The sequence below is a fragment of the Aulostomus chinensis genome, chromosome 14 (genome assembly GCF_037954235.1).
Source record: "Aulostomus chinensis isolate RoL2024-O1b breed Wild chromosome 14, RoL_Achi_v1.0, whole genome shotgun sequence".
Lineage (NCBI taxonomy): Eukaryota > Metazoa > Chordata > Actinopteri > Syngnathiformes > Aulostomidae > Aulostomus > Aulostomus chinensis.
This window is the reverse complement of record NC_141333.1, coordinates 18,246,358-18,272,694: the sequence shown is the minus strand read 5'-3', so window position 1 is coordinate 18,272,694 and position 26,337 is coordinate 18,246,358. Positions and strand designations below refer to the sequence as shown.

General features: G+C 39.6%; 2 protein-coding genes across 2 annotated transcripts; one reads left to right on the top strand and one right to left on the bottom strand.

The window, feature by feature from the left end:
* Positions 1-359: 359 nt before the first annotated feature.
* Positions 360-2,598, bottom strand: LOC147250019 (uncharacterized). Its single transcript, XM_086225158.1, has 6 exons — positions 2,488-2,598; positions 2,126-2,398; positions 1,885-1,978; positions 1,442-1,509; positions 1,052-1,314; positions 360-920 (listed from the first exon to the last, which is right to left on the bottom strand). Exons 1-5 carry the CDS (start codon positions 2,596-2,598, stop codon positions 1,240-1,242), a joined length of 621 nt encoding a protein of 206 aa, XP_086081284.1. The 3' UTR covers positions 360-920; positions 1,052-1,239.
* An 8,666-nt stretch (positions 2,599-11,264) lies between these two features.
* Positions 11,265-26,039, top strand: abhd17ab (abhydrolase domain containing 17A, depalmitoylase b). Its single transcript, XM_086224716.1, has 5 exons — positions 11,265-11,935; positions 13,509-13,879; positions 14,971-15,165; positions 16,315-16,494; positions 23,488-26,039. The coding sequence occupies exons 2-5, from the start codon at positions 13,515-13,517 to the stop codon at positions 23,711-23,713; spliced, it is 966 nt and encodes a 321-aa protein (XP_086080842.1). The 5' UTR covers positions 11,265-11,935; positions 13,509-13,514; the 3' UTR covers positions 23,714-26,039.
* The last annotated feature ends 298 nt before the right edge of the window (positions 26,040-26,337 follow it).

Sequence of the window (26,337 nt, the reverse complement as noted above, 5' to 3'; positions counted from 1 at the left end):
TTTCTTTCACGTAACGAACAAGTCAATATTTTTCACTTTCTTTAACTGTTGGGTGACTGACCTCCTGCAGGACAAAAGCAGCTTATTTCAAAAATAACCCATAAAAAATACATGAATGCGTATTAAAAATCGTACTACTGCATGGAGTAAATGTCATATTTGGAAGCATGGACACCGCAGGGAGTTGAACCCCATTCCAGTTGTATGGAAGTACCTCTACCAGTGTCTTTTGCTTTTTTTATGACATTTGGGGAAAGAAAACCTTCATTAGCAACAGCATTTGATGTTAATATGCAAATGTCTTATGGTGTAGGAGGAACTCACAAGTGTGTTAAAGCTACATAGAACGGTGTGTGTTTTGTTGTTGAATGTCATTCAAATGGATGTTAAAATGCTGTTGCAATGAAGGAAAAAAGAACCCCTGGAGTACTAAAGGAGAAGATTTTAGAGGACTAAGTTTTTGTAGGTTTAATCTGTTTAAAACATTGCTGGTTTAATATAAAAAGATGAAATAAAAGTCAAAAGTTCTATTTATCACCATCTATTGATTGTGCTAAGCTAACTAGCAGTGAGCTGGTCTCTAATGCAAGACACAAATGTGTCTGTCTTCTTGTCCTGCTCTTTTGATGAAGGACTATCGTGTAGTTTCTAAAATGTGGCCATGTTATATGTATGTGTGTATTTAGCTTGTTGCCATAGTAACATGCTAAACATTACTTACCTGAAGAGACCTGCTCCACCAAGGCTACGCCCAGATATAAAGGCTGGTCTACCTTGGTCTCTTTGCATCGGTCTCAAGTCAACAGGGTCAAGGAGGGGCACCATGACCCTGACGTTGCCTGACCACACCCCCGCGCAAGATCTTGCTGCCACCCGAGGAGAAGAGAGGGATGAGGAGGTGGGGGGGCTCTCACGCTTGACTAGGGAGGAGAAAGACAATACAGGGTTGAGTTCATTCTCTCATCATCCAGCATCCTCATTAAAATAATCATTCTAAACCACCAACACTGCGTCCATCTATCAAATCCACACTTTAGTCTGGAGTTCCTACCTGGAGGTCCTCCGTCCCGACTTCCTCTGTCCCCGTCATCAGTCACACCAACACCAGTGACCTCTGGGTCTCTGAGGTCGTGGACTCTGTCCCGTCCCAGTCTGCCTCCACCTGTGCTCCTCTCTCCACCCAGAGGTGGGCTGTACCCGTCACCTCTGGGTCTGTGAGGGATCCTGCTGGCTTGATGTCTACAGCTGCCGGTGAGCAGCTGAGACCAGCAGCCTCATCAGGATCTTCATCCCATCGCTGTCACTCAGGTGAACCTTCACAAACAACACATTCACCGTTAATGGACAAAATCAACACTGGACTTTGAATCCATGAACTTTTACTGTCAACTGCAAAGAGATGCATGTCACATATTTCCTTCACAACATGGGGTTTACTTACGCCATCTCTGCACCACAGCTCACGGCGTTGCAGGGGGAAGTGCTCAGCAACAGGCACGTACTTCACACCTTCAATAACCATCACAATCACTAATTATTAAAATGCCAACACAGATCATAGGGACACTTTTGGTTCTGCAAAAGCTGATGTGTTTTTTAAAGATGGCTCAAAATACAATGTAACTGTAAATGTAACTCACAAACTAACCAGAAAAAGGCAATAAATTACCAACTACCAGTAAATTCGACTTTCTAGATACATGCAGGTATTTTTGGATAAACACGTCAACTGTCACATGCAACTATTAAAGACTTCCTATTGATACAGAAAAGTCACAGAACAGAAACACATGATTCAGTTCCACTAATCAGACACAAAACTCAAATCCCTCAACCAGGAAAAATCACAAATAAAAAAGTAGCACAATTTACAAACGTACTCACCCATGCGTGCAGCCACGTGCTGAAACTCCCGGCGCAGAGCTTCCTGGTGAGCCACGTCAATGTTGAGACGTGGAGGGAAGTCAAGAACAAAGACCTAAAAAAACAACAGATGAAATCAAACTGCTCATCGTACACATTTAAATATTATATTTGTATGTCTAAAAGTGTGTACAACCAACCAATCACATTTAACTCTATCATAAATTACTAAAATGAACAAACATTAAAACCATCTACTTACATTCCTCCAGCGCCTGCAGACGGTGGTCAGGAGCAAGCCGAAGTCTGCTCCTGCCTGGCTGATGGTCCTGCTCCTCGTCAAGTTGTTGCTAGGAGCCAGGAGGCAGACGACCTCGGGTGAACGGGGCACCACAGCGTGGAGGACCTCAGTCCTCAGCTCAGCCGCGCTGGCCCCTGGTGTTGACATCACACCGAAGGCCAGTCTTCCCTCAGGCATCCTAACGAAACCATCCACGACTCCTCGCAGGTGGGAGTCTCCAACGATCAGTCCAAACTGAAACAAAACAACCAGTTGCTTGGAAAAATAAATACAAAATCATGTTGACTTGGACTGATTTCATTTCAATTCCACATCATTTCTACCTTCTGATGTGGAGACTCCACTGGAAGCATCAGCTTGTGGCTTTTTCCAGTCAGCTCTGAAACTGGCCATTTCTGGACAGCGTGCCGGTAGCCAGTACCGTAGCCTATCATGAACAAATGGAAACACAAAAACTTAACTCGTAGACATTCTTAGTAAACCAGGGCTTCTACAAACAGGGAGTATAACAGGCACCTTAAATAAAAGCAATGTTACACAGAGTCGCTGGTACATACGTGCATCATGGTGGAAGCGGGGCTCCTGTGGCTCCCAGGTCACAGTTGACCAGGTTGTAGCCCGAGAGCGATGGCCACGGCCACGAGGCATCTAGAAGGAGAAGCCCAGACATATAAATAACTCAAGCAATCACAAAACCTTGTTGATGCATTTGCATACTTGGTCCAAACCAAGTAGCTACAAGAAGCTACGCTACCATCACCTCAATCAAATCAATATTCATTAACCTGCATTTTAATATCATTCCTTCTGAAAGGCTTCATGATCACGCTTGTAGTGCTGCTTAATTCACAAATTACTAGATGCTATCAACAAGTCACACTCCTGCATGTCTGTTCAAAAATATCCGTAGTTATTCCAGATGGGTTTTTTTTTAAAGAAATTTGCAGAGTTTCACCAGGAGCCACACGCCAGCAAATCAGTGGCAAAAAAAGAGGTACGATCATCGAAAAGGCAACACAATGCCGGCCTGGTAATCTACTGAGATCGAGTTGGATTTTATGGCATTTAGAAGGCTTTAAAAACAACATCCTGCTGGCACAACATGCTTGTTTTCATTAAATAATAATATTAACAACTTCAAACACTGGGGTACATCTAAGAACAAACCCCAACCAGCATTAACTTGTATTAATATTTGCGTTACAGATACATTCTTCTCTGTTACTGACTCCAGTGATGGAGGAAGTCAAGCAGTGTTGTCCATTTTTTAACTCTACAGTTGTTAACATCTGTCTTCCCTCTACCAGCCAACGAGAGAGAAGCACTTCTCCCACTCTGTGTGAGCTTTGGGGAGCTGGAACCCGCAGAGACTAGCTAGTTAGCTTAGCGCAAGTTAGCGTAGCACTGGAGTTAGCACAATAGTTAATGTAAAGTTGTTCTAAAACCAATAGGTGCCTCTGTTGTTGTATAAGAGTTCCAATATATGCATTTCATAAATCTTTACAAGCTCTTGAAATGGTTAAAAGTTTGGCTTTACTTGGCGCTTTTTAGTTTGAAGGTGCTCGGTCACTCACTCAGTAAAATAGCTCTCATTGTGTCTGATTATAAAATTGCATGAACACTACGCTAAAGTTGAATCCTAATAAATGCAAGAAAAAATCGTTAAAGAAGAAGCTATTTTTCGACTGTTGTTGAGGGCGCCATAACATTCACTACTGCCATTCACAGTGCTAAGCTAACCGACAGCTAATAGACTTTAGCAGGTGTCTCTGGGTATGTCTCCTTGTTTGCTGGTAGGATAACAAATTAATATATATTTCTCTCCAAAAAATACTTCTAATGGCTTCATTATGTAAAGAACTCTTAACACAAACATTTAGGAATCTTTACCAATGGATGAGATACAAGATTTGCACAAGCTTGTCAATTTGTTAGCCACTTACCTTGTTCAGAAAGCGTTTGGTGGGGAAGAGAGGAAGAAATAGCAATGAATGTCTTTGTCTCTCTCAATAGTGTTCAACCAAGGTTGAAGCAAAGAAGTAGAACACTTCCAGGGCTTATATATAGCAGCTGAGTTCATAAACAAACACTAGTGTAGTAGCCAATCAGTGTCAAGAATTCCCGGCAGCATCCGGTGGATTGGGCGGGGCTTACCTTCAGGGGGCGGGGCCAGAAACATGGCAGGAAGTTTACATTTAAACAAATATGAATCTGGAAATTAACTGTAATGAAAATTCTGTTTTTCCCCAAGTCAGAAGTTTACACAAACAAAAAATTTATAAATAAATATTTTTATGTAAAGAGAGTTTATTTGAGCACTTTTGAGTTAATTATTAGATATTATTTATCATTTATTCCTCATTGCACTGCTTTTTATAGAATAACCAAGCACTGTAAATGAATGAGAACCACTGCAGAAGCAAAGAGTATAGAATTAATAAATTACATTTTTCAATTGATTTTAAAATCTATACACTAGGACATGTATTTCAAAATCCTTTGAATACCTTTTTCAGTGACTAAGGGTTCATTCTTCAAAACATCTGTTTATACATAGAATAACTTAGAAGTAAACATTAAATCAAAAGTTAAAATTTATGCTGTTTTGTAGGTCAATTACTTACTCTATTTTGTCTTGATTTTGTGTTAATTATTACATTTTTTATTCCTTATGTCACTGCGTTTAATAGAATAACTTAGTAAATAAAGCACTGAATGAGGACGATTAATTAATAGAATGAATACATTGAAAATTATTTTCAAAATCTAGAGAACAGAAAATGATCTATTATTAAGTCTTTTTTATACCTTTGCCAATGAAGAATGAGAACCATTGCAGAAGCAAAGAGTGTAGAATTAATAGATTAAATATTTTGAATTAATTTAAAAAAATCTATACACTAGGACATGTATTTCAAAATCCTTTTCATACCTCTGTTAGTGACTAACGGTTCATTCTTTGAAACATTTGTTTACACATAAGAATAACTTATTAGTGAACATAAAATTATAGTTAAATTTTATACTTTTTATGCAGATTATTGGGAAGGATGTTTCCTAAACTTTTCCAGGACTGGAGATTCTCATTCTCAACTTTCCAGTTGAGGAAAGATCATTAAGAAAATATAAAATAACAATCTCACACCCAAACCTACGATATGAAATTACATGTGGCTGTGAGAAAAAATCTTTTGGTTTATTAATGATTTACTGTAATATCCATTTATCAACACTGATGAACAAGGATAAGATAAATTTAAATAAAAAAATGTTCACTTTAATGTGAAACAGATGTTTCAGAGAATGATCAAAATAATTTAAAATATTTAATTAATTAATTCTCTGTATTGATTAATGGTCCTCATTCATCATAATAAGATGAGTCATCAGTTGACAAACAAATTTAATCTAATGGTATATTTAACTCTTGAATTTCATGATGCAAGGTCTTTGTTCCAAGTGTGGCAACAACTGAAAGTAAGAAGCAGATGCTGCTCATAGTCCTGTGATAATGAGAAGGTTGCAGGATAGCAGGGTACCCAATCTTTGAAAAACTTCATGCAATAATGCAGACAGACATCACACTTTGTTGTTTCCATCCTAAAATAATCATTGATATCTGCGGTAGAGAAGTTGTATTGATCGTGAAATTTAGAAAAACATGCCACAATCTAGATAATTAGACTCAACCTTGCAAAATCAAAGTCCTGAATCTCAGAATATTTGTCTAAACACATTTGTGTTCCAAATCAGTTTTCAAAGTTTTTTTCCCTCTCCTTAAAAGACATTGACACAACACACATTTTCCCTCTAAAGATAGATTGTCAACATGTGAAGGGAATTAAGTCACGCTCCTACTATGTGTGCGGTAATTTGAGCTTCCCTGTCCTTTGTTTTGATAGCTGGTCCGGCCAAGCGCTCATGTGAAGGTAAACATATACATTTCAGGCTCAGGGTGCCGAGGTAACATTCTTATGTTTCTCATTTGCCTATCAATGCTGAGCTCAAGCTGGCCAACATTTTTACGTTCAGACCCACGAGTACTCTGTATTATTACTATTATTATTAACACTACATTATTAACAACATGCTGGACACATCTTTGTTTTTTATTTCATAACTTGTTAGGATTTATTTTAAACTTTCAACATTATGTTCCAAACAGAACTTCTGATATAGCTCCCTCTGTCAGAAGGGAAATCAGACTGTAAGCCAACGCAGGATGTCATTCTGTAAGTTAGGAAACCTCAATGTACCACTATCTCTAAGAATGTAGTTACGTATGAGTACTCGTGCTGGTACCTAAGAAGTGCAACATCTCCTCTCTGAAGGACTATGGGCCAGTGGCCCTCACTTTGATGCTGATGAAGTGTTTTGAGAGGCTGGTCCTCCCTCACATCAAGAACTCCATCCCAACCACATTAGACCCACACCAGTTTGCCTACAGAGCAAATAGATCCACAGAAGACTCCACCTCCCTCATTCTTCACACTACTCTGACACACCTGGATACTTGAGGATGTTATTTGTGGTCTATTGTTCTGCTTTTAACACAGTTATTCATGGCAAACTTCCCATAAAACTCCACTTGCTTGGCCACATCTCCCAACTTTGCAACTGGATCCAGGACTTCCTCACAGAGCACCTGCAGGCTGTGAGACTGGGCCCCCACACATCCTCCAACATCACCCAGAGCACAGCGACACCACAGAGGCATGTGCTTAGTCCCATCCTGTACTCCCTGTTCACCCACAACTGTGTCCTTGAATTTCACAACAACCCAATAGTGAAATTTGCAGACGACCCGCCTGTGGTGGGGCTGATCACCGATGACAATGAAACACCCTACAGAGCAGAGATGCACAAGCTTGTGCGCTGATGCTCAGAAAACAACCTCTCTGTAAATGCCAGAAAGACCAAGGAGCTCATCAACTTCAGGAAACCCAAGGCTGCTGACTTTACTCCGATCTTCATTGGGGGTGAAAGAGTGGACAGCGTCTGGTTTCTGGGCGCTTACATATCTCAGGACCCTACATGGACTACTCATACCACCACACAAGTTTAAAGGGCACAGCAGCCCTTCCTTCCACAAGAGATGCAGGTAATCTTCTACCGCTACTCCATTGAGAGCATCTTCATGGACTGCATCTCAACGTGGTACTCCAGCTGCTTGGCAGGGGACAGGAACGCACTTCAGTGCACGGTATCGAGTGCACAAAATAATAATTGGAACTTGACTCCCTGCTCTGGATGAGATCTACACCACCAGGTGCCTCAAAAAACTGCAAAACCCCACGCATCTGTGTCATTACGTGTCTGAACTGTTGCCATCAAGCAAACGTTACAGAGCCCTCTGCAGCCACACAAGCAGACTGTACAAAAGTTTCTTCCCCAGGGCCGCACAATGCGTGAAATTACATTTATATCTACTTATATTTTTATCCATTTATTTCCTGCTATTTTTTATGTTGCATTGTTGTATCTATTGTTGCATTTTATTGCACTGTATCTATTTCATACTGTTTTCTGTATGGCATTGTTGTACAGTACTTGTATTCTGCAATGACAATAAAAGCTTATTCTATTCTATTATTCTACCTCATTCAGTCAGGTATGAGATATCTTAACAGAATGTACTTCTTCCTCTATAAATTTAGTTACGAGTACCTCACTCCCTCAGGTAGGAAACGTCTATCACAATGTACTACTACCTCTTCTAAAAATAGTTATGAGTACCTCATTCTGTCAAGAATATATCTATCAAAATGTATTACTACCTTTATGAATGCAGTTTTAAGTACCACATTCTCTCAGGTAGGAAACAAATATTACAATGTACTTCTACTTCTATGAATGTAGTTATGAGTACCTCATTCTAGATGTCTGTCACAAAGTACTGCTACCTCTATAACCGTAGATATAAGCACAGAAGCTCATTGTGTCAGGTCGGAAATACCTATCAGAATTTAGGAGATATCTATGAATGTACCTCTTCCTCTATAAATGTAGTTAGAACTAGAGTTACTCATTCCATCAAGTAGAAGAAAGTTGTAGTAGTACTACTTATGTATATATCAAATTTCATTTAATTTCATCCATCCATCAATCCATCTATTTCCTTCTGCTTATCCAGGGTCAGGTTACATGGGCAGCAGCATAAGCAGAAATACCCAGAATTCCCTTTCCCCGGCTACTTTGTCCAGCTCTTCATGGGGGACCCCAAGGCATTCCAAGGCCAGCTGAGAGCCATAGTTTCTCCAACATGTCCTGGGTCTTCCCTGAGGCCTCATACCGTTTGGGCATCCCAGATGTCTCCCAGACAACCCCCCAGGGAGGCCATCTCATCTGACTCCTCTTGATGTGAAGGAGCAGCAGCTCTACTCCGGGCTCCTCCCGGATGGCGGAGCTTCTCACCCTGTCTCTAAGGGAGAGCCCAGCCACCCTCTGGAGGAAACTCATTTTGGCTGCTTTTACCCACAGTCTTGTCCTTTGGGTCATTACCCAAAGCTCATGATCACAGGCGAGGTTAGGAATTGAGAGCTTTGCCTTTCAGTTCAGCTTCCACTTCACCACGACGGACCGATGCAGAGTCCACATCACTGGAGACGCTGCACCAATCCGCCAGTCAACCTCACGATTCATCTTTCCCTCACTTGTGAACAAGATCCCAAGGTACTTGAACTCTTCCACTTGGGGTAGGATCTCAACCCCGACCTGGAGATGGCACTCCACCTTTTTACAGGTTGAGGTTGCTGATTCTCAACCTGGACACTTACCCCTTGGCTGCAAACCGATCCAGAGAGAGTTGAAGTCATGGCCTGATGAAGCCAGCAGGACCACATCTCTGTTTTGTGCTGGTACTTCAACTACTTCACTTGGGACAAGGTCTCAACCCCGACCTGGAGATGGCACTCCACCCTTTTACAGGCAAGGACAATGGACTTGGACTTGGAGGTGCTGATTCTCATCCTGGCCACGAACCAATCCAGTGAGAGCTGCAAGTCACAGCCCGATGAAGCCAGCGGGTTCACATCATCCGCAGAAAGCACAGACCCAATCCTGCAGACACCAAACCGGAGCCCCACAACACCCTGGCTGCACCTAGAGATTCTGCCCACAAAGGTTATGAACAGAACTGGCGACAAAGGGCAGCCCTGGCTGAGTCCAATCCTCACTGGAAATGAGTCCAACTTGCTGCTGGCAATGCGGACCAAGCTCTGGCACTGGTCATACAGGGAGTAAAACCACCTATATCAGGTGGTCTGATACTCCATATTCCCGGAGCACCCTCCACAGGATTCCCTGAGGGACACAGTCGAACGCCTTCTCCAAGTCCACAAAACACATGTAGATGGGTTGAGCAAACTCCCATGCACCCTCAAGGACCCTGCTTAGAGTATAGAGCTGGTCTAAAGATCTAAAACCAGGAGGAAAACCACACTGCTCCTCCTGGAACCGGGGACGCTGAGGAGTGTGATCCCAAGACAGTTGGAACACACCCTCTGGCCCTCCTTCTTAAATAGGGGAACCATTACCCCGGTCTGCCATTCCAGAGGCACCGCCCCTGATGTCCACACAATGCTGCAGGCTTGTGTTAACCAAGACAGCCCTGCAGCATCCAGTGCCTTGAAGAACTCTGAGCAGATCTCATCCACCTCCGGGGCCCTGCATCCAAGAAGATTTTTGACCACCTCAGCAACCTCACCCCAGAGATAGGAGAGCCCACCATAGGGTCCCCAGGCACTGCTTCCTCATTGGAAGACATATTGGTGGGATTGAGGAGGTCTTCAAATTATTCCACCCCATGAACTCCACCCATGTCCTCTGCAATCGCCAAAGTTGCGCACCACTTGGCCTACCAGCACCTGTCTGCTGTCCATGGAATCTCATGGGCCAAAAGGGGCTGAAAGGAATCCATCATCTGCTTAACAGCATCCCTCACCACCGGTGTCCACCAACTGGTTCTGGGATTACCACCATGACAGGCACTGACAGATAATAAAATATAATGACAAATTATACACTTTTTTCTCACAATACTTCTACAAAATCCATGAACAAACAGGAAAATAAGAAAACCTTGCAATATCTGCCACTTTCTTATCAATAACATAGACATAGATGACCAACGTTCCTATGTTTACTCTTACGTTTCACAGTTAATATTAAGGATGGTTGTGCATACTGAAACAAGTGCTGTTACCTCACCATTAATATGGCAGTTTCTTCAAAATGTCCAAAATAATTCTTCAGTATGCATTCTTTTGAATTGAATGATATTTCAGAAGAATTTGGAATCACTAAGAGAATTCCATAGTTGTACTCAATCTATTGAAATGCTTCAGTGTTGTACACACATACATACTTTTGAAATCAAATTTCCATCCATGATCCTCATCAATTTGAGCTTGATATTAACCACCTTCATAGATTTACTGTTTAAAATCCATCTCCGTTTTTATCTATTAATGTTTTCAGATCAATTACATCTTCAAATTTCAACTTGTGATTTGATTGATTGTATTGGTTTGTTCTCTTGCTACCACCTGGTTTTTTAATTTTATTGATATTTTCTGTAACACAAACAAAGGTTGAGTATTGGTCATGTATGTGCTGCCCCAAATGGAAGAACAAGTGAACAGGACAAAATATGTCAAGGAAGTATGAGACTATCCTTTGCATGTTATTTGTATATATATATATATATATATATATATAAAAAAACATAAAAATGCATCTAAGCACTTTTCAGTTTTTCATGAGGTTTGTCACTCTCACAGATTTAGCTTCTGACAGTCTGTCAATGTGAATACAGTTTTCAATCAAGAGCCTTTGTTCATCTTTTTCCTGTAACCGAAAATCCAATGGTTCATGACATACATCCTGGTGTGTGTGTGTGTGTGTGTGTGTGTGTGTGTGTGTGTGTGTGTTGTTGACCCTTGTCTTCAAAAGTTGACGATTTATCTCGTAACTGTAAATGAACAATTAAGTTCAGAAATGTCACATTGTACGTCTTTTCTTTCAGGTCGTCACCGAAGCTGATAAGAAGTTTCCCTTAATTGTCCAATGGAAACTCTTTACGTCACATCCTGTCAGTTGTCGCTTCCGGATGCGGTGAAATAGCAGAGAAGTAGGGAAACACCACACGAACATGGATTAATTTAAATGACAATTCGCTGTTGCTTACAGAAACAGTGCCAGGGTCGTCTTTTGGCATAAATGAGACCAAGACAAGTGAGCAACAGTGTTTAAACGAAGTTTTGTGTCGTATAACCTTGAATTATCTTTGTTTTTACACAGTAGACCTGTTTATGTCTTCTAGCTAGCTTAAGCTGGTGTAGCGTTAGCTGGTGCGCGCATTACTCTTTTAATATCACTCAATCTCACAGAAGGACACAGTATATCGTTAGTCAGTGTTTTTTTTTGTTTGTTTGTTTGTTTTATAACCGCTTCTTCCTCCCTGTCAATGGGACTGACAAGAACAGGAATATAATCATTTTTTTGAGTGTTTTGGTTTCTTTTAAAATCGTTCGTTGAGCTGTCAGCAAGTGGACAAAATGGATGTGATCCGGACTTCAGTCCCCTCACTAATTATCAAGCCTTTGGTGGGCAAATAAGACTTTCCAGTTAGTCCACGACCCTTCCTCCTCCTGCTGACAGCGCACTTCACCAGCAGGATCGGATTGGATTGAATGTTTTGGAAGAATACTTCCTTGTTTAGTATATCTTTCGGCACATATTTTTGCTTAGACTGAGGCTTCAGCTCAACAGGTAAGTCACCTATTATTCAAATGTTTGAACGGTATATTTTGATTATAGAGCTACACAACACAAAAATTGAATGTTTACTGAAGGATTTAATGAGTATCCGAATAAACAATTGTGCGGTCTCAACCCATGCAGGGAAGTAAGTACTAACTCAAATATATCAGAATGATTTCTGAAATGTCGGGAAATCAAAGGGCCAAATGATTTCATCAACGTCAATCTGAGGACAAATTATACGAAAACATCGATTGGATGATTATTTTCCATACCGTAGCAAATATCAAGATATAGATCAGTGTGTGTGCATATATGTTTATGTTTGTGTGTGTGTGTGTGTGTATGTGTATATACACACACACACACACACACACACATATATATAATGTGTATATATGTGTATATATGTATATATATGTATATATATATATATACGTGTGTGTGTATATATACACACACACACATATATATAATGTATATATATGTGTATATATGTATATGTGTATATATATATAATGTATATATATGTGTATATATGTATATGTGTATATATATATATATATGTGTGTGTATATATATATATATATATATATATATATATATATATATATATATATATATGTATGTGTGTGTGTGTGTGTGTGTATGTATATATGTGTGTGTTTACTGTATAGCTTACAGCCAAAGAGTGTGTTAAGTGCCTCTTAATTGTATCAATCGTCCCTCCATGATTTACTAATTGATTTGATTTTTCCTAGGTTTTACCAACAATGATAAAGTTATCAGTTGATAGAAGAATACAACTCTTGTCATATTGCAACTAGTGTGGCCCTAACCAACAGGTTGGCCTGATAGAACATTTTCCCAGAAATTTTTGCAATAAATGATGTTATTGTCATTTATGGCTTTGATATAATGTAATGTTATAATAATAATGTTGTAATCATGTTATTACATTCTTTCATAGAGTGGTTGACTTTTCATTCATTTGGAGACATTTGAAGTATAGAGTTTGAAATAAATGTTTAAAATATCATAAATAAAGTAACTATAAGGAATGTTGCTAGTGTTCCTATGTAAACAAACACATTTGAAAAGCAATTGGCGATAGATTGAGGTCACCAAATTTCATGTCTATTGTCACTAAATTGATAGAGTAATTACCACGACAGGCAACAAGTATTTTCTTTATAGATTACTCCAATAGTGCATGATTTTGTCTTGACTTAATAATGATTTGGTATGATATCGGAAAGTGCCCAACAGTGTTCCATAGACTATAGTTGAGTGTAATTAAATCTCTCATATAAGAGGCTTATCTTGTGTTTTCATCTGAAAATGATAAGATATTTATCATTTAATCTCTCTTAACCTTCAAATATTGTTAATTTTCTGCTGATTAATACATTATCAGAATGGATCATAATCCCTGCTCAAGCGGGACCATCTTCACTATTGTGGGTGCTGCTCTCAGACTGAGTGGCTTGTGCTTTACATTGTCATAAGTATCTCATTGTCTCAACACTGAGATAATGTGGATTCATTAGTACAGTGATCCTCTTGTCCTTCTGCTGCACAGTGAAGGATGAATGGCTTCTCTCTTGGTGAGCTCTGCTGCCTCTTCTGCTGTCCGCCGTGTCCCAGCCGAATCGCAGCCAAGCTCGCCTTCCTGCCTCCAGAGCCTACATACGCTTTCCTACCAGATCCAGAGGCAGGCCCCAATGCACCAGGGGCAACGGGGACATCAAGTCTGCGGATGCGGACTGGAGCATCAGTCGCTGGAAGTGCAGGGGCTGGCGCTGTGGAGGGAAGATGGAAGCTCCATCTGACAGAACGAGCAGAATTCCAATACTCCCAGAGAGAGCTGGACACAACCGAGGTTTTCCTCACTCGGTCCAGCAGAGGGAACAGAATTGGCTGCATGTATCTGCGCTGTGTCCCTAATGCCAGGTGGGTTGTCTGAAAGCCTTATTGACCTTTTCAGACCACATCATGCCTGACCTTTCTGTTCATTTTATGGCAGTGTGTCACACATTCTACAAAGCCTTTCCATCTTGTCACCTCGCATCCAGGTCTAAGTTCTTAGCTTGTCTCAGCTGACACTAAGATTCTCTTCCTGCCTGTTCAATGGATTGCTCAGATGGTTTATTTTACTCTTAAAATAAGGCTAAGGGCAAATATTTTAAGTTTTCTTTCCTGGTGATTTGTGTTGTTGAATTTATTGGACGTTTTATGACACACAGTCCTATCATTTCAAATGGTAGGACTGTGTGTGTGTGTGTGTTTGTCAAATGTTGTTTGAATATGACAAATGAATCATTTGTCATATTCAAACAACATTTGTGTTAAAAAAAGAAAAGTTTTTATTTCCCCTTTGATGTTCACCCTTTAGTACTGTGCTGCTAATTAATTCACTAAATCAATTAAAAAGACATGTACAGTCTTGTGTTACAGTCTGTGTCTTGAATTACACAAGAATGAATCCAAAGCAGACTTGATATGGCTCACTTGATGTTATGCCATAGCCCGAGAAGGACGCCAAGTGCGAAGTCATCGACTATATGCGTTCATAAACAAAACCACTGAGGGAGGATTTCAAACCAGTATGTGTAGGGAGAAACAGTATCAGGTTACTCAGCAAAGCACAACTAGCACTATTTAGTCAGAGTTTACACTGGATAGACTGCTTCTTATGTTGTAATGTTGTATAAATGTCTGTATCTTGTCATTTGACATGGCTCCATTATCAGAAAACAAATCTTCCATTTTGACAGACAAGGACTGTTTGGCACCAACTAACCTTTTTGTAAGTTTATGGTTGAGTTCAGTGCAGCAGCTTATATTTTTTTGAGGGGAGGAAATCATTTAATCCTTCCTTTTAGTATGTTTATGTTTTATCTGTAAGTGAAATTGCAGTATTTATAGGTATCACATGGTATTTTGACAACAATATTTTTACTTAGGATGTCATTATTGTATAACATGTTGAATTTGTGGCTCTTTATCTGCTGGCTCATCTTTTACCTCGTCTCCTTTGTCAGATTTACAGTGCTTTTTTCCCATGGTAATGCCGTTGACCTGGGCCAGATGAGCAGTTTCTACATCGGTCTTGGCACACGCATCAACTGCAACATCTTTTCCTACGATTACTCGGGCTACGGCGTTAGCACTGGCAAACCCTCTGAGAAGAACCTCTATGCAGACATAGATGCTGCCTGGCACGCTCTTCGTACTCGGTATGTTGTCATGTAACCCATTTATGTCCCACCCTGTCCCTTGGATGTGTTGACCCCCCTGTGTGAGAGAACACAAATGAGTGTGTGGGGGGGGGGCACCTTGGGACTGGAGAAGTATAGTGGAGGATGCATGATGTGTAGGTGTGTATGCACATGAAGCACATGGGCATGCTTGCTGAAGTGAGAGGGGAGTGCAACAGATTTTAATTCCTGACTGCCATATCAGACTCTGGTCAGTGGTCATGTCTTTTACTCTGATCGAGTTGCAGGATGACAGTGGAATCTTGGGCTGCAACTAACAATTTCTTCATGATTAATGATTTTCAAGATTAATTTGATATTTAAATGTAAATGACATTTAAAAAATGCTCATCATATATTCCATTTTTTTTCCTTTGAACAACCCAAACAAAAAAAACAAACAAACAGTTAATCCTGATATTGAAGAGTCTCGAACCATCAAATATATTTATCTAAAAAATATAAATAAATAAACTATTAATTCATTATCAAAATAGTTGGTGGTTAACTGGACACAGTTGTAGAGGGAATGTCTCCAACACCTCAGAGCTGGGACCAAGAGAAAAAAACACAGAAGGCTAGGGAGGGGTGTTTTTTTTTATTTTTTAGGGAAGCTGTGAATCTTTAAAAGCTCATTTTGCACAGAGATGTCACATCGCTGCTGTTAAGAAGATGCAGCTTTTCTTGTTTACACTGAGTCAAAGACAGCCGGCTGAATGCTGCCACAGGCTGTGTAAAAGAAGCTCTGGGTGAAAGCAGAGCTGTACAAATGCAACTGTTGCCCTGAAAGGACATGACCTCACAGACAGTGTTAGCGGGGGTGAATTTACTGTTTTGTGTAGCAGTCACACTTCCTTCTGTACCCTTAGCTTATTATGTGTTTTAAAAAAATCTGTTGAAGTGCTTCAACACTTAAAAGAAATGAGTTTGTGGTAAAATGATATTTGTTTCCTTTAACAAAATTAATAAACACAAAATACTGCATAACCTTTGCAACTTAAAAGTTCTGCAGTTGTGTTGTTGTCCAAGTGTAGCTCTAAACTGAAGGCAGCCAAAGCTAGATGTTCCACATTGCTATAACCATGGTTTTCCTGCACTGTGAGATTTTCTGTCTGTGGTATAAACCAGGTATGGCATCAGCCCAGAGAACATTATCCTGTATGGACAGAGCATTGGTACAGTTCCTACTGTAGACCTGGCGTCACGCTACGAATGCGCTGCTGTAGTCCTTCATTCTCCTCTGACGTCTGGCATGAGAGTTGCCTTTCCTGACACAAAGAAAACCTACTGCTTCGATGCTTTCCCCAAGTAAGTCTCTTTTGTTTTAAACTTTTTTTTTTTGCTCTGGTCCCTGGCCTCAGCTGTTCTCCTAAATTTTGTGGTTCACACTCAAAATACATGGTTTTGGTGCACGGTGTAATTAGTACACTCCACTAATCTATCATTGGTTTTAAGAATGTCATTTTTGACAATTAGAAATTCTGTGCATGGAATGAAAAACTGTCTACTCTTTGTTTTCTAAAAGCCTTAAATAAGGAATTCATATTACAGTAATACACACATTATTTGTCTGCTGGTTGTTATTTTCACATAATTACAGATCTGGGAATGTAATTGCCACTCGGAGCGTAGAAGGGTTTTTACTCCAAGACAAACATCTGCACTAAAAGAGCGACGTCATTCATCTGATAGTCTGTGAATATTCTTTTATTATATATTTATAGAAGTGAGAAGCCCAAATGTTTTTGAAAAGAAGTCATCCCTCCCTCCTCATGTGGTTCATCTCCCTGGAGGAATGTCACTACACAAAGAATGTTCTCATCTGGTGTTAAGCTGCAGTTCATGTTTGTGTCAATTTCTGACGAACATGATAATATAAAGTGTTTCTAATTCTGCTGAAGAGTCTCCAGCACTTGGAGAATAGCTTTAAAAGCAGTAAATAGAACATGCCAGATGTATCACAAGTGGATTATACCTCTGGACATGAAGTGATGTTCTCCTGAATAAAACCTGCATACAGGAGTATTGATCTTTTTAAATACAATTATATCTGACTTCCTGTCACTGAACTGTAGTACTATTGCATAACACACAGATGAATGTTTTGTTCTTTAAGTTCTTAGTTGTAGCCTCCCACTCTAAGATCTGGTGCTACATTTTTGTGTGTGATTGTAATGTGGGTGTCGACTGTGTTAAGTTTTGACTGTTTTTATTTAATTTTTAAAGCTTGGCCACAAAACTAGTTCTTTTGGCCGGACCTGAACTACTTAGATTAAAACTATCATTCATGAAGCTTTTATCTCCTCTGCCCTTCTTGTCCGTCTAGTCCAGAGCTTAAAACATAAAGATCCACAATTAATAACACAAAGGGCAAGATGCAACAACATTGTTATTAAGATTAAGATTTTTGATGGGATAGCTTGAATGCATGAAACCTCCATGAACATTTTTCACTCATCTGACTGGTTGTTTGGTCTTGCTGGGTATTCACAATCTTATTCATTGACTGTGGACATTATACAGCATGTTGGGTACTAGCTACTACAAAAAGAAGATTTCCAACTTGCACAGCTGAAAGTAATTACTTAATACCGCTCTCCATTTTTCGCTGGTAGATGGCCAAGATGATGGCCTTTATGAAAACAAAACTTTTGAAAATATATCGAGACATATCTGATTATATTTCCATCGTGGGTTTGCATACAAAAGAAGAGTGGGTCGCTGGCTCTTTGGGTGTGTGGGAGGATATTTGCGTGCTTCACTCCATTCCTCTTTGATTTGCCGATTTTTTTACTGCCAACTTTTCAATTACAGGACTAATTTAAACAAGCCATTTTAGATGGATTCATGTCCAGGCTGCCCTGTGTCCTCTCACGAACACTTGATAAATGTGAGGAGACCCACAGATGTGTACAGGATGCTAAATGTGATTGGACCAAAGCAGCCCAATGCGGTCACTTGAGCACTGCTTACACCTGAGAAAGAATCAGACTAGAGGTGATGTCTCCAACATGAGACTAATAAGAAGCAGATGTATAATTTGCTCCGAGTCAAGTGACTGTTACGCTTTGGTCTTAACAGACCATCCAGAGATTTTCACCTCTGCCATATCAAAATGTCAATCATGCATTTCATTATTTATTTTTCAGTGACATTTAGTCAGCAAGTGACTCATTGGTGAGGTGGCTTTGAGACACGCTGACTGAAACATTTAGTTGCTTTTAAAGAAATAAATCTAGCAGATGCGAATTCACTGTTGCAGTCAGCATGAAAGGGTCCCCCTGCAGTTAATAAAGTATTTTTCTTTGTCGTATTTCAGTTGGATGTTAAGAGTTTTTCTGTTATCTCTTTGTTCATGCTGTTTTATGTTATAATAACCATACTGGTTACTTATGTAGTGCTTTTCAAAGTACTCAGACACTCTATATTGTAGTTTTCTGATGGGGGAAACAAGTTTACAGCACTCACATGTGTGATGTGGAAACATGGGGAAAATTCTTGTCTAGCATTTAAATGTTTGAACTGAAAAAATATACAGGCATCATTATTCCAGGCAGATTACTTTTATGTCTGAATGAATATCTAGAAGGGGAGCTTAAGTTTTATGGTCTATAAAAACAGATTTTATAGTGTGTGTGTGTGTGTGTGTGTGTGTGTGTGTGTGTATACATATTGTGTATATACACTATCAGTCAAAACTGTGAGCACACCTTCTCACTTAATGGTTTTTCTTTTATTTTCATGACTATTTACATTGTAGATTCTCACTGAAGGCATCAAAACTATGAATGGACACATATGGAATTATGTAGTTAAGTGTGAAATAACTCAAAAGATGTTTTAAATTTTAGACTCTTCAAAATAGCCACCCTTCACTTTGATGACTGCATTGCACACTCTTGGCATTCTCTCTGTGAGCTTCATGAGGTCGTCACCTGAAATGGTTTTTTAACGGTCATGAAGGAGTCCCAAGAGATGCTGAGCACTTGTTGGCACTTTTGCCTGCAGTCCATCTCATCTCCAACCACCTGGATTGGGTTTAGGTCAGGTGACTGTGGAGGCCAGGTCATCTGGCGCAGCATCACTCTGCTTCTTGGTCAGTTAGCCCTTACACAGCCTGGAGGTGTGTTTGGGGTCATTATCCTGTTGAAAAATTAATGATGGTCCAACTAAACGCAAACCAGATGGGATGGGATGGGATGTCGCTGCAGGATGCTGAGGTAGCCATGCTGGTTCAGCCATTAATTTTGACTAAATCCCCAACAGTGTCACCTTCAAAGCAGCCCCACTCCATCACACCTCTTCCTCCATGCATGTAGAGATCATCCGTTCACCTTTTCTGTGTCGCACAAAGACACGGTGGGTGGAACCAAAGATCTCAAATTTGGACTCATCAGAAACAAAGCCCAGATTTCCACTGGTCTAATGTCCATTCCTTGTGTTTCTTGGCCCAAACGAATCTCTTCTGCTTGTTGCTTTTCCTCAGCAGTGGTTTCTTAGCAGCTGTTTGACCATAAAGGCCTGATTTGTGCAGTCTCCTCTGAACAGTTGATGTAGAGATTTGTCAGTTACTAGAACTGTGTGTGTCATTTATCTGGGCTCTAATCTGAGGTGCTGTTAACTTGTGATTTCTGAGGCTGGTGACTCGGATGAACTTCTCCTCAGCAGCAGAGGAGACTCTTGGTCTTCCTTTCCTGGGGCGGTCCTCTGCTCTTTGGGACACTTTCAAAGTTTTTGCAATTTTCCAGACTGACTGACCTTCAGTTCTTCAAGTAATGATGGACTGTCATTTCTCATTACTTAGCTGATTGGTTCTTGCCACAATATGAAGTCTAACAGTTGTCAAATAGGGCTGTCGGCTGTGTACCAACCTGACTTCTGCACAACAAAACTGAACCTTCCCCATTAAGAAAGCAAGAAATTCCACAAATTAACCCTGACAAGGCAAACCTGGGAAGTGAAAACAATTTCAGGTGACGACATCATGAAAGTCATTGAGAGAAGGCCAAAGGTTTGCAACACTGTCAAAAAAAACAAAGGGTGGCTACTATGAGGATCCATCCATTTTCTTATCCTGTCAAGGGCTGTGGGAGGAAGAAAGCCTGACAGAACAAGCATCATCTGATGAACATCAGAATTGCACTGTGCTGTCTTAGCAGGATGAACAGCAACATAATATACTCATGGTGCATGTTCTCCAGCGACACCTGCTGGATACAGGAAGTGACTTTTGCACCACCTAGTGGATGTATTACTCTGCTCTTTTATGTGAAATCCAAACATTGTTAGGTTCCCTGACCTTTCTAAGTCAAACCACTGTGCACCTTAACAGGCTGCAGTGTGAAAGCCCACTTAATGCTCTTTGTGGCTTTCTAGTTCTCCTTTTATCTTGATATATAGGACTCATTTCCAACTATAAGATAGCGCATTAAGTGTAACCATGTCCATGTAAAAGATGGAGACTGCTAAATACAGGCATCACAAAACAGTTACTGACCATTGTTACAAGAAATGAACGAGTATAAATGATTTGACCTGTCAGGAAACAGATTAGGAAGAAACAGTAAATTGGAGTGTTTGTTCTCATAGGACCACTGCGGTTCAGAGTGAGGCTGGTAGCATAGTTCACATTAAAATCATGAAGATACTGATTGGAGCACGACTAAAATGATCATATGTCAGCAACAGGTAAAATGGAGTAGAATTGAAATAATTCCAAATGACTTGAAGTATTGTAAAATTGATAACGCTGGTAATATTGATAATACTTGTCATTCTGATAACGTTCCTGTGGAATAGAGCTGAACTTAGAAAAGACTGCAGGTCTGAGAACATTCTGTCATTTGTCTTTGGAAATATATCGAATGTCTTTGTTTCAACAAGTCTTCCCTCATCTTTCTTCCTCACAATTTCCATTTGGCATTCATCTCTTGTCAGATCCTCTGTGTGTGTTTACCTGTCTTAACCACTCTTTCCTGTTCATCTGCAGATTCTCCTCTCTTACCCTTTCTTGTCGCTTCTCCTCTAGCCTCTCCTGTTATTCCTTTAGCCATTAATCTCTTTTTTGTCTGTACTTGTCTGTCTTCCTCCTACTCTTGTCCTCCTCCTTATGCACCTCTACTCGTCTCCACCACTCCATTGACATTCTACTTCCCTTACCTTTTCCCCTTCTCTAACTAAATCTCTCTTTCCTGTCAAATTCAAATAACTATATTATCACAAGATTAAAAAATATGTGGCCAAATCAAAACATAAAGTATATAATATTGATAAATACAGACTGTGGTTAAATATCAAGCATCACATCAGCAAAATAAAATTACAACTGCATATTTCCTCTCTCAATGTATTTATCTTACTGTAATAACAAGATGGCTAGAAGTAGCGAAATTACTCAGCTACTGAGAACTACACTGTTCAGTTGATGTAGCACTTCAACACTTAGGGGGCCAGAATGACAGCATACAAGTTTCATTTGTGTTGCATAAACCTACATCTTGTATTTGAGGTACTTGATCATTGGTTTGCCTGTCTACCTGTCTTGCCTGTCTCTGGATGCTGGGCTAATTAGCTTGTCCTATTTAGCATATAGTCAAACATAAAACAGTTAGACTGTGATGTGTGGTGTTTCTGCCAACAATTTCAACTACATACTGATGAAGCAAAAAGGCCTTTTTTGACAAAATAATGCAGCAAAGCATTTTTCAAAAACTGAAATTTTAAGCCAAGATGCTATGCCAGGTTAAGTATCTGGACCAGTTATCATGAGAACAGCTTTACATCAACAGTGTCGTTTAAATTTTGAATTTTGACAAAAGCCACTGTCACAAAATGGTAAAGTAAAAATGTATTTCTGAAGCACGGGTGTAGTAACTGATAACTAGCCTGCTTGCTGTTATACACACACACAAAAACACCACAGCTTGGTTGCCAGGGGAGACAAACTGGTGCTTGATACGTTTTGTTTTAGAATCCACTGCCATTTACTTATGTGTGTGTATATGTATATATGTATACATATATATTAACATACATATGTATATATGTGTGTGTGTATATATATACAGTATGTGTGTATATACACACATATATATATACATATGTATATGTATATATGTGTGTATATATATATATATACAGTATGTGTGTGTATATATACAGTATGTGTATATACACACACATATATACATATGTATATATACAGTATGTGTGTATATATACAGTATGTGTATATACACACACATATATACATATGTATATATGTGTGTGTATATATACAGTATGTGTATATACACACACATATATACATATGTATATATGTGTGTGTATATATACAGTATGTGTATATACACACACATATATACATATGTATATATGTGTGTGTATATATACAGTATGTGTATATATATATACACACACACATATATACATATGTATATATGTGTGTGTGTGTGTATATATATATATATACACACACACATATATACATATGTATATATATGTGTGTGTGTGTGTATATATATATATATATATATATATATATATATATACACAGTATGTGTATATACACATACTGTATATATACACATACTGTATATATATATATATACACACACACATATATACATATGTATATATATATGTGTGTGTGTGTGTGTATATATATATATATATATATATATGTACAGTATGTGTATATATACAGTATGTGTATATACATGTACATATGCATCTCAAATGTGTGTCATCATGTCAATGTAGTTCAAGTTGCAAATCAGTCTCAACCCATGTATCAAGGAAAGCTCGCTACAGTGGGCGGCATCATTACCATTTCAGCCAAGTCCACTTATCAGTTGATGATTACATCAATGATGCCATTAACTGATGAATGTGCGAGATGCCTAGAAACTTTGAAGGAGTTTTCTCCCGTGACATTGGCTGAGCCCTCATACAAAACCGGTGTTGCTGGAAGGATAGTGTTTAGAGCATTGGACGCCGATTTGCGACCTGCTGGCCAAAACTGGCCCCCGGCAATGATATCTTCCCCTAATATGAGGTGTTTTTCTCTTTGTTGTCTGCCAAATCCTTACAATTTCATGTTCAAGAAGGAAATTCAGAAGATTGGGTTGTTTACTCGCAAACCTCTGAGATAACCAACATGCCGTGTCTGGTCTGAAATCCGTCCGAGAGCTTGTTTATGCTGTGGTAGCAGACCTTGTAGAAAGTGGAACTTTTTTCACTTAGACAGTGACACATTCATCAACTCGTCAGTCACTGGTTTCTCTTGTATCTGCCTTTTAGCATCGAGAAAGTGTCCAAAATCACATCTCCAGTGCTCATCATCCACGGGACAGAGGATGAGGTGATCGACTTCTCGCATGGCTTGGCTCTGTTTGAGCGCTGCCCAAAAGCTGTGGAGCCCCTCTGGGTGGAGGGGGCGGGACACAACGACATTGAACTGTACAGCCAATATTTGGAGCGCCTGCGCCGCTTCATTGGACAGGAGCTTGCAGTACAACACACCTGACCTTCAACTACTTTGTCATCACCATCATACAAGTTTCTGTGTCCAAAATGGAAACATCTCTGAGATCAGTCTTCAGCTTCTCATAGTTTCAAACACTTTTTTGGGGGGCGGGGGGGCAGAATAGTCATGTAGGGAAAAGGGAGTGTGTTCATGAGTGTGAAAGACACAAAGTGAAACAACTCTGATGTGACAACCAATGTATTCCTTTTGATGTGCAATAAAAATACTGTAAAGAAAAGGAAATGAAACATTTTAAATGAAACCTAGATTGAACAGATCAAGTCTGAAACCTTCTCATGTGTTTCAGTTCCAGTCTAAAACGATCATAATTACACACGTGAAGCTACACAGTTTTTAGAGCTACCGTCTCTTTCTTAAATCTGTCTACTTAGGTTTTCTAATGACAAAACATCCAAGTTTATACCAACTCCTGACCAGTATATCGTGGATTTAGTAAATCTAATTAAACTTGGTTCTAAAAGTGATCTTTAAGGTTCCACCTGTCCTCCTCCTGGTCATTTTGTAGTGGTGGTGGCGTGTGGACTTTACATTAAGTGATTTATTCCTGTAGGCTTCGAATTGGAGGCATTTTTATTATTCTAAGATTAACATTGTGTTTGCTCCAGTATTTAAAAAGGAAATACTAAAACTGATGATACATACCTAGAGAAGATTACACAGGTTTTGTCTTTGTTTCCTCACTTTACTGAACATTTTTGCTCAGGTAGCTCTGTCAAAGGGCAGGGTCATTGTGTTCCTCATTCGTTTGTCGTTGTTCATTTGTTTGTGTGTATGTATTCAATTAAAACTCCTCTGATTCTGTTAAATATTTTGGAAACTTATAGCATATTCATCCGGTATGACACCTCACTTCATCTTTGAATTTTCTTTTTTTTTCTTCCAATCCAACCCAACAATTACCCTTACGGCTGAGGTAGGGACCAAACCTGGAGTTTATGAGCTGTTAAACACATTTGTCTCCGTGGTGTCTTCTCAGCAGCACCTCTGTACCCTAGTGAAGATGTGGGATCGGCTGTCAGACAGTCACGAGCCTCAATGAGAAATAGGGTTGCCAACCGTCCCGTATTAGCCGGGACGCCCCATATATGAGCCAAAAGAGGCGCATCCCAAATACGGGGCGTCCTGGCTAATACGGGACGGTTGGCAACCCTAATAAGAAAATACCTCAGTCATTGAAAGGAGTGTCTGTGTGTGTGTGTGTGTGTGTGTCTGTGTGTCTGTGTGTGAGTGTGCGCATAACACCAACAGCGCGAAGATCCAACAGACTTGGTTTTCTACCTCAAGCCTGTTTTTAAATCTCATCCTGTCTTTTCAATCTGACATCCGGATCACTCATCTTAAGTCCATGTTAACAGGCTTTTGATAGTCAATTTATGATTGTGGTTCAAAGCCATTTCACAGTTGATGTGCTTCACGCTGTAACCAATCAAATTATATCTGTACAGATTAGCAAAAAATATTTATATGACAGAGCAACACCAATGTCTTCTTTTTGGTTTGTGATATGAACACAGCTGTGATTGTCCCTTTACAGTCTTCCGTCTGCCTCGTGCTGCTGCACATGCAGACGTGTTTTAACTCTCTTGATTTTGCAACACAATACCAGTTGTGCAGCTGCAGATGTGATGTTTGTGTTGAGTAAAGATGCTCTCAAGTAGTTCAGAACTGAACGTTGTAGTCCTGGCGAAACTGGTGGAGAATTGAGAGTGTTGTCTGATCTTCACTCTAAAACACGGTGTGCTGACATGGAACTTCTTAGCTGAAGATCAGCCTGATTATGTTTCTGGTGTATTTATGAACCAAAGTTTATTCCATGTGCTCGGCTTCACTCAGCTAACCTGATGTTTGTGTTGCTATCCTCAGAACCAAAGGCTAAAAAGTTTTAATGCAAACTCTTATTTTCCACTTGTCCAAGATTCACATCATGTCTGCTGTCAAGAATACAAGTTTGACAGAGGGGTACATTAACAACAGTGATCTCATTGTCAGCTCGTCAGTTTATGCTTAGAACCACTTATGATGACATCATACTTACAGTTGACTAATATGTGCAGTCATCATCTACTACAAATTAAACATAAAAACAAGATTCATGAAGAACATGAATTGATATTTAATTATACACAATTAATTCTGATTAAGCTTTTTATGGTACCAAGCCTTATCTGTTATTTTTGTACCCCTACTGCAAAGTGTTACTACTTTGATCAACGGGCGTGTGTGTGTGTGTGTGTGTGTGTGTGAGTGAGAGAGAGAGAGAGAGAGAGAGAGAGAGAGAGAGAGAGAGAGTCACTTATGGAGGACTTCAACCAGGCAATACATCAAAGCAGTGTGTGTTTCCTTCAAGTATGAGATGATGAAAGAACATCAGATTCGATCAGAGGAGTGGAACGTGTCAGTTTGTCATTCTGTTACATCATTTTTTGTCTCCAAATATTGTTTATACATCATACGGACTCATTTTTAGGTTTTAAAAACTTGTCTTTTATTCCAAGATTAAAAGGAAATAAAATTTGATTTGAAATTGATGATTAATGTGACTTTCTTTTCATCATCCTGGTGTTGGTTTGTGGTTGAGATGCGCTCTAATCTGTGAGAGAAAA

Coding starts and splice junctions, on each gene's coding strand:
- abhd17ab (XM_086224716.1), top strand. CDS start 13,515: ATGAATGGCTTCTCTCTTGGTGAGCTCTGCTGCCTCTTCTGCTGTCCG. Junction 13,880..14,970: donor CGCTGTGTCCCTAATGCCAG/GTGGGTTGTCTG, acceptor CTCCTTTGTCAG/ATTTACAGTGCTTTTTTCCC. Junction 16,495..23,487: donor TGCTTCGATGCTTTCCCCAA/GTAAGTCTCTTT, acceptor TCTGCCTTTTAG/CATCGAGAAAGTGTCCAAAA.
- LOC147250019 (XM_086225158.1), bottom strand. CDS start 2,598: ATGATAGGCTACGGTACTGGCTACCGGCACGCTGTCCAGAAATGGCCA. Junction 1,510..1,884: donor GCACGTGGCTGCACGCATGG/GTGAGTACGTTT, acceptor TGGTTATTGAAG/GTGTGAAGTACGTGCCTGTT. Junction 1,315..1,441: donor AGCTGTGGTGCAGAGATGGC/GTAAGTAAACCC, acceptor TTGTTTGTGAAG/GTTCACCTGAGTGACAGCGA.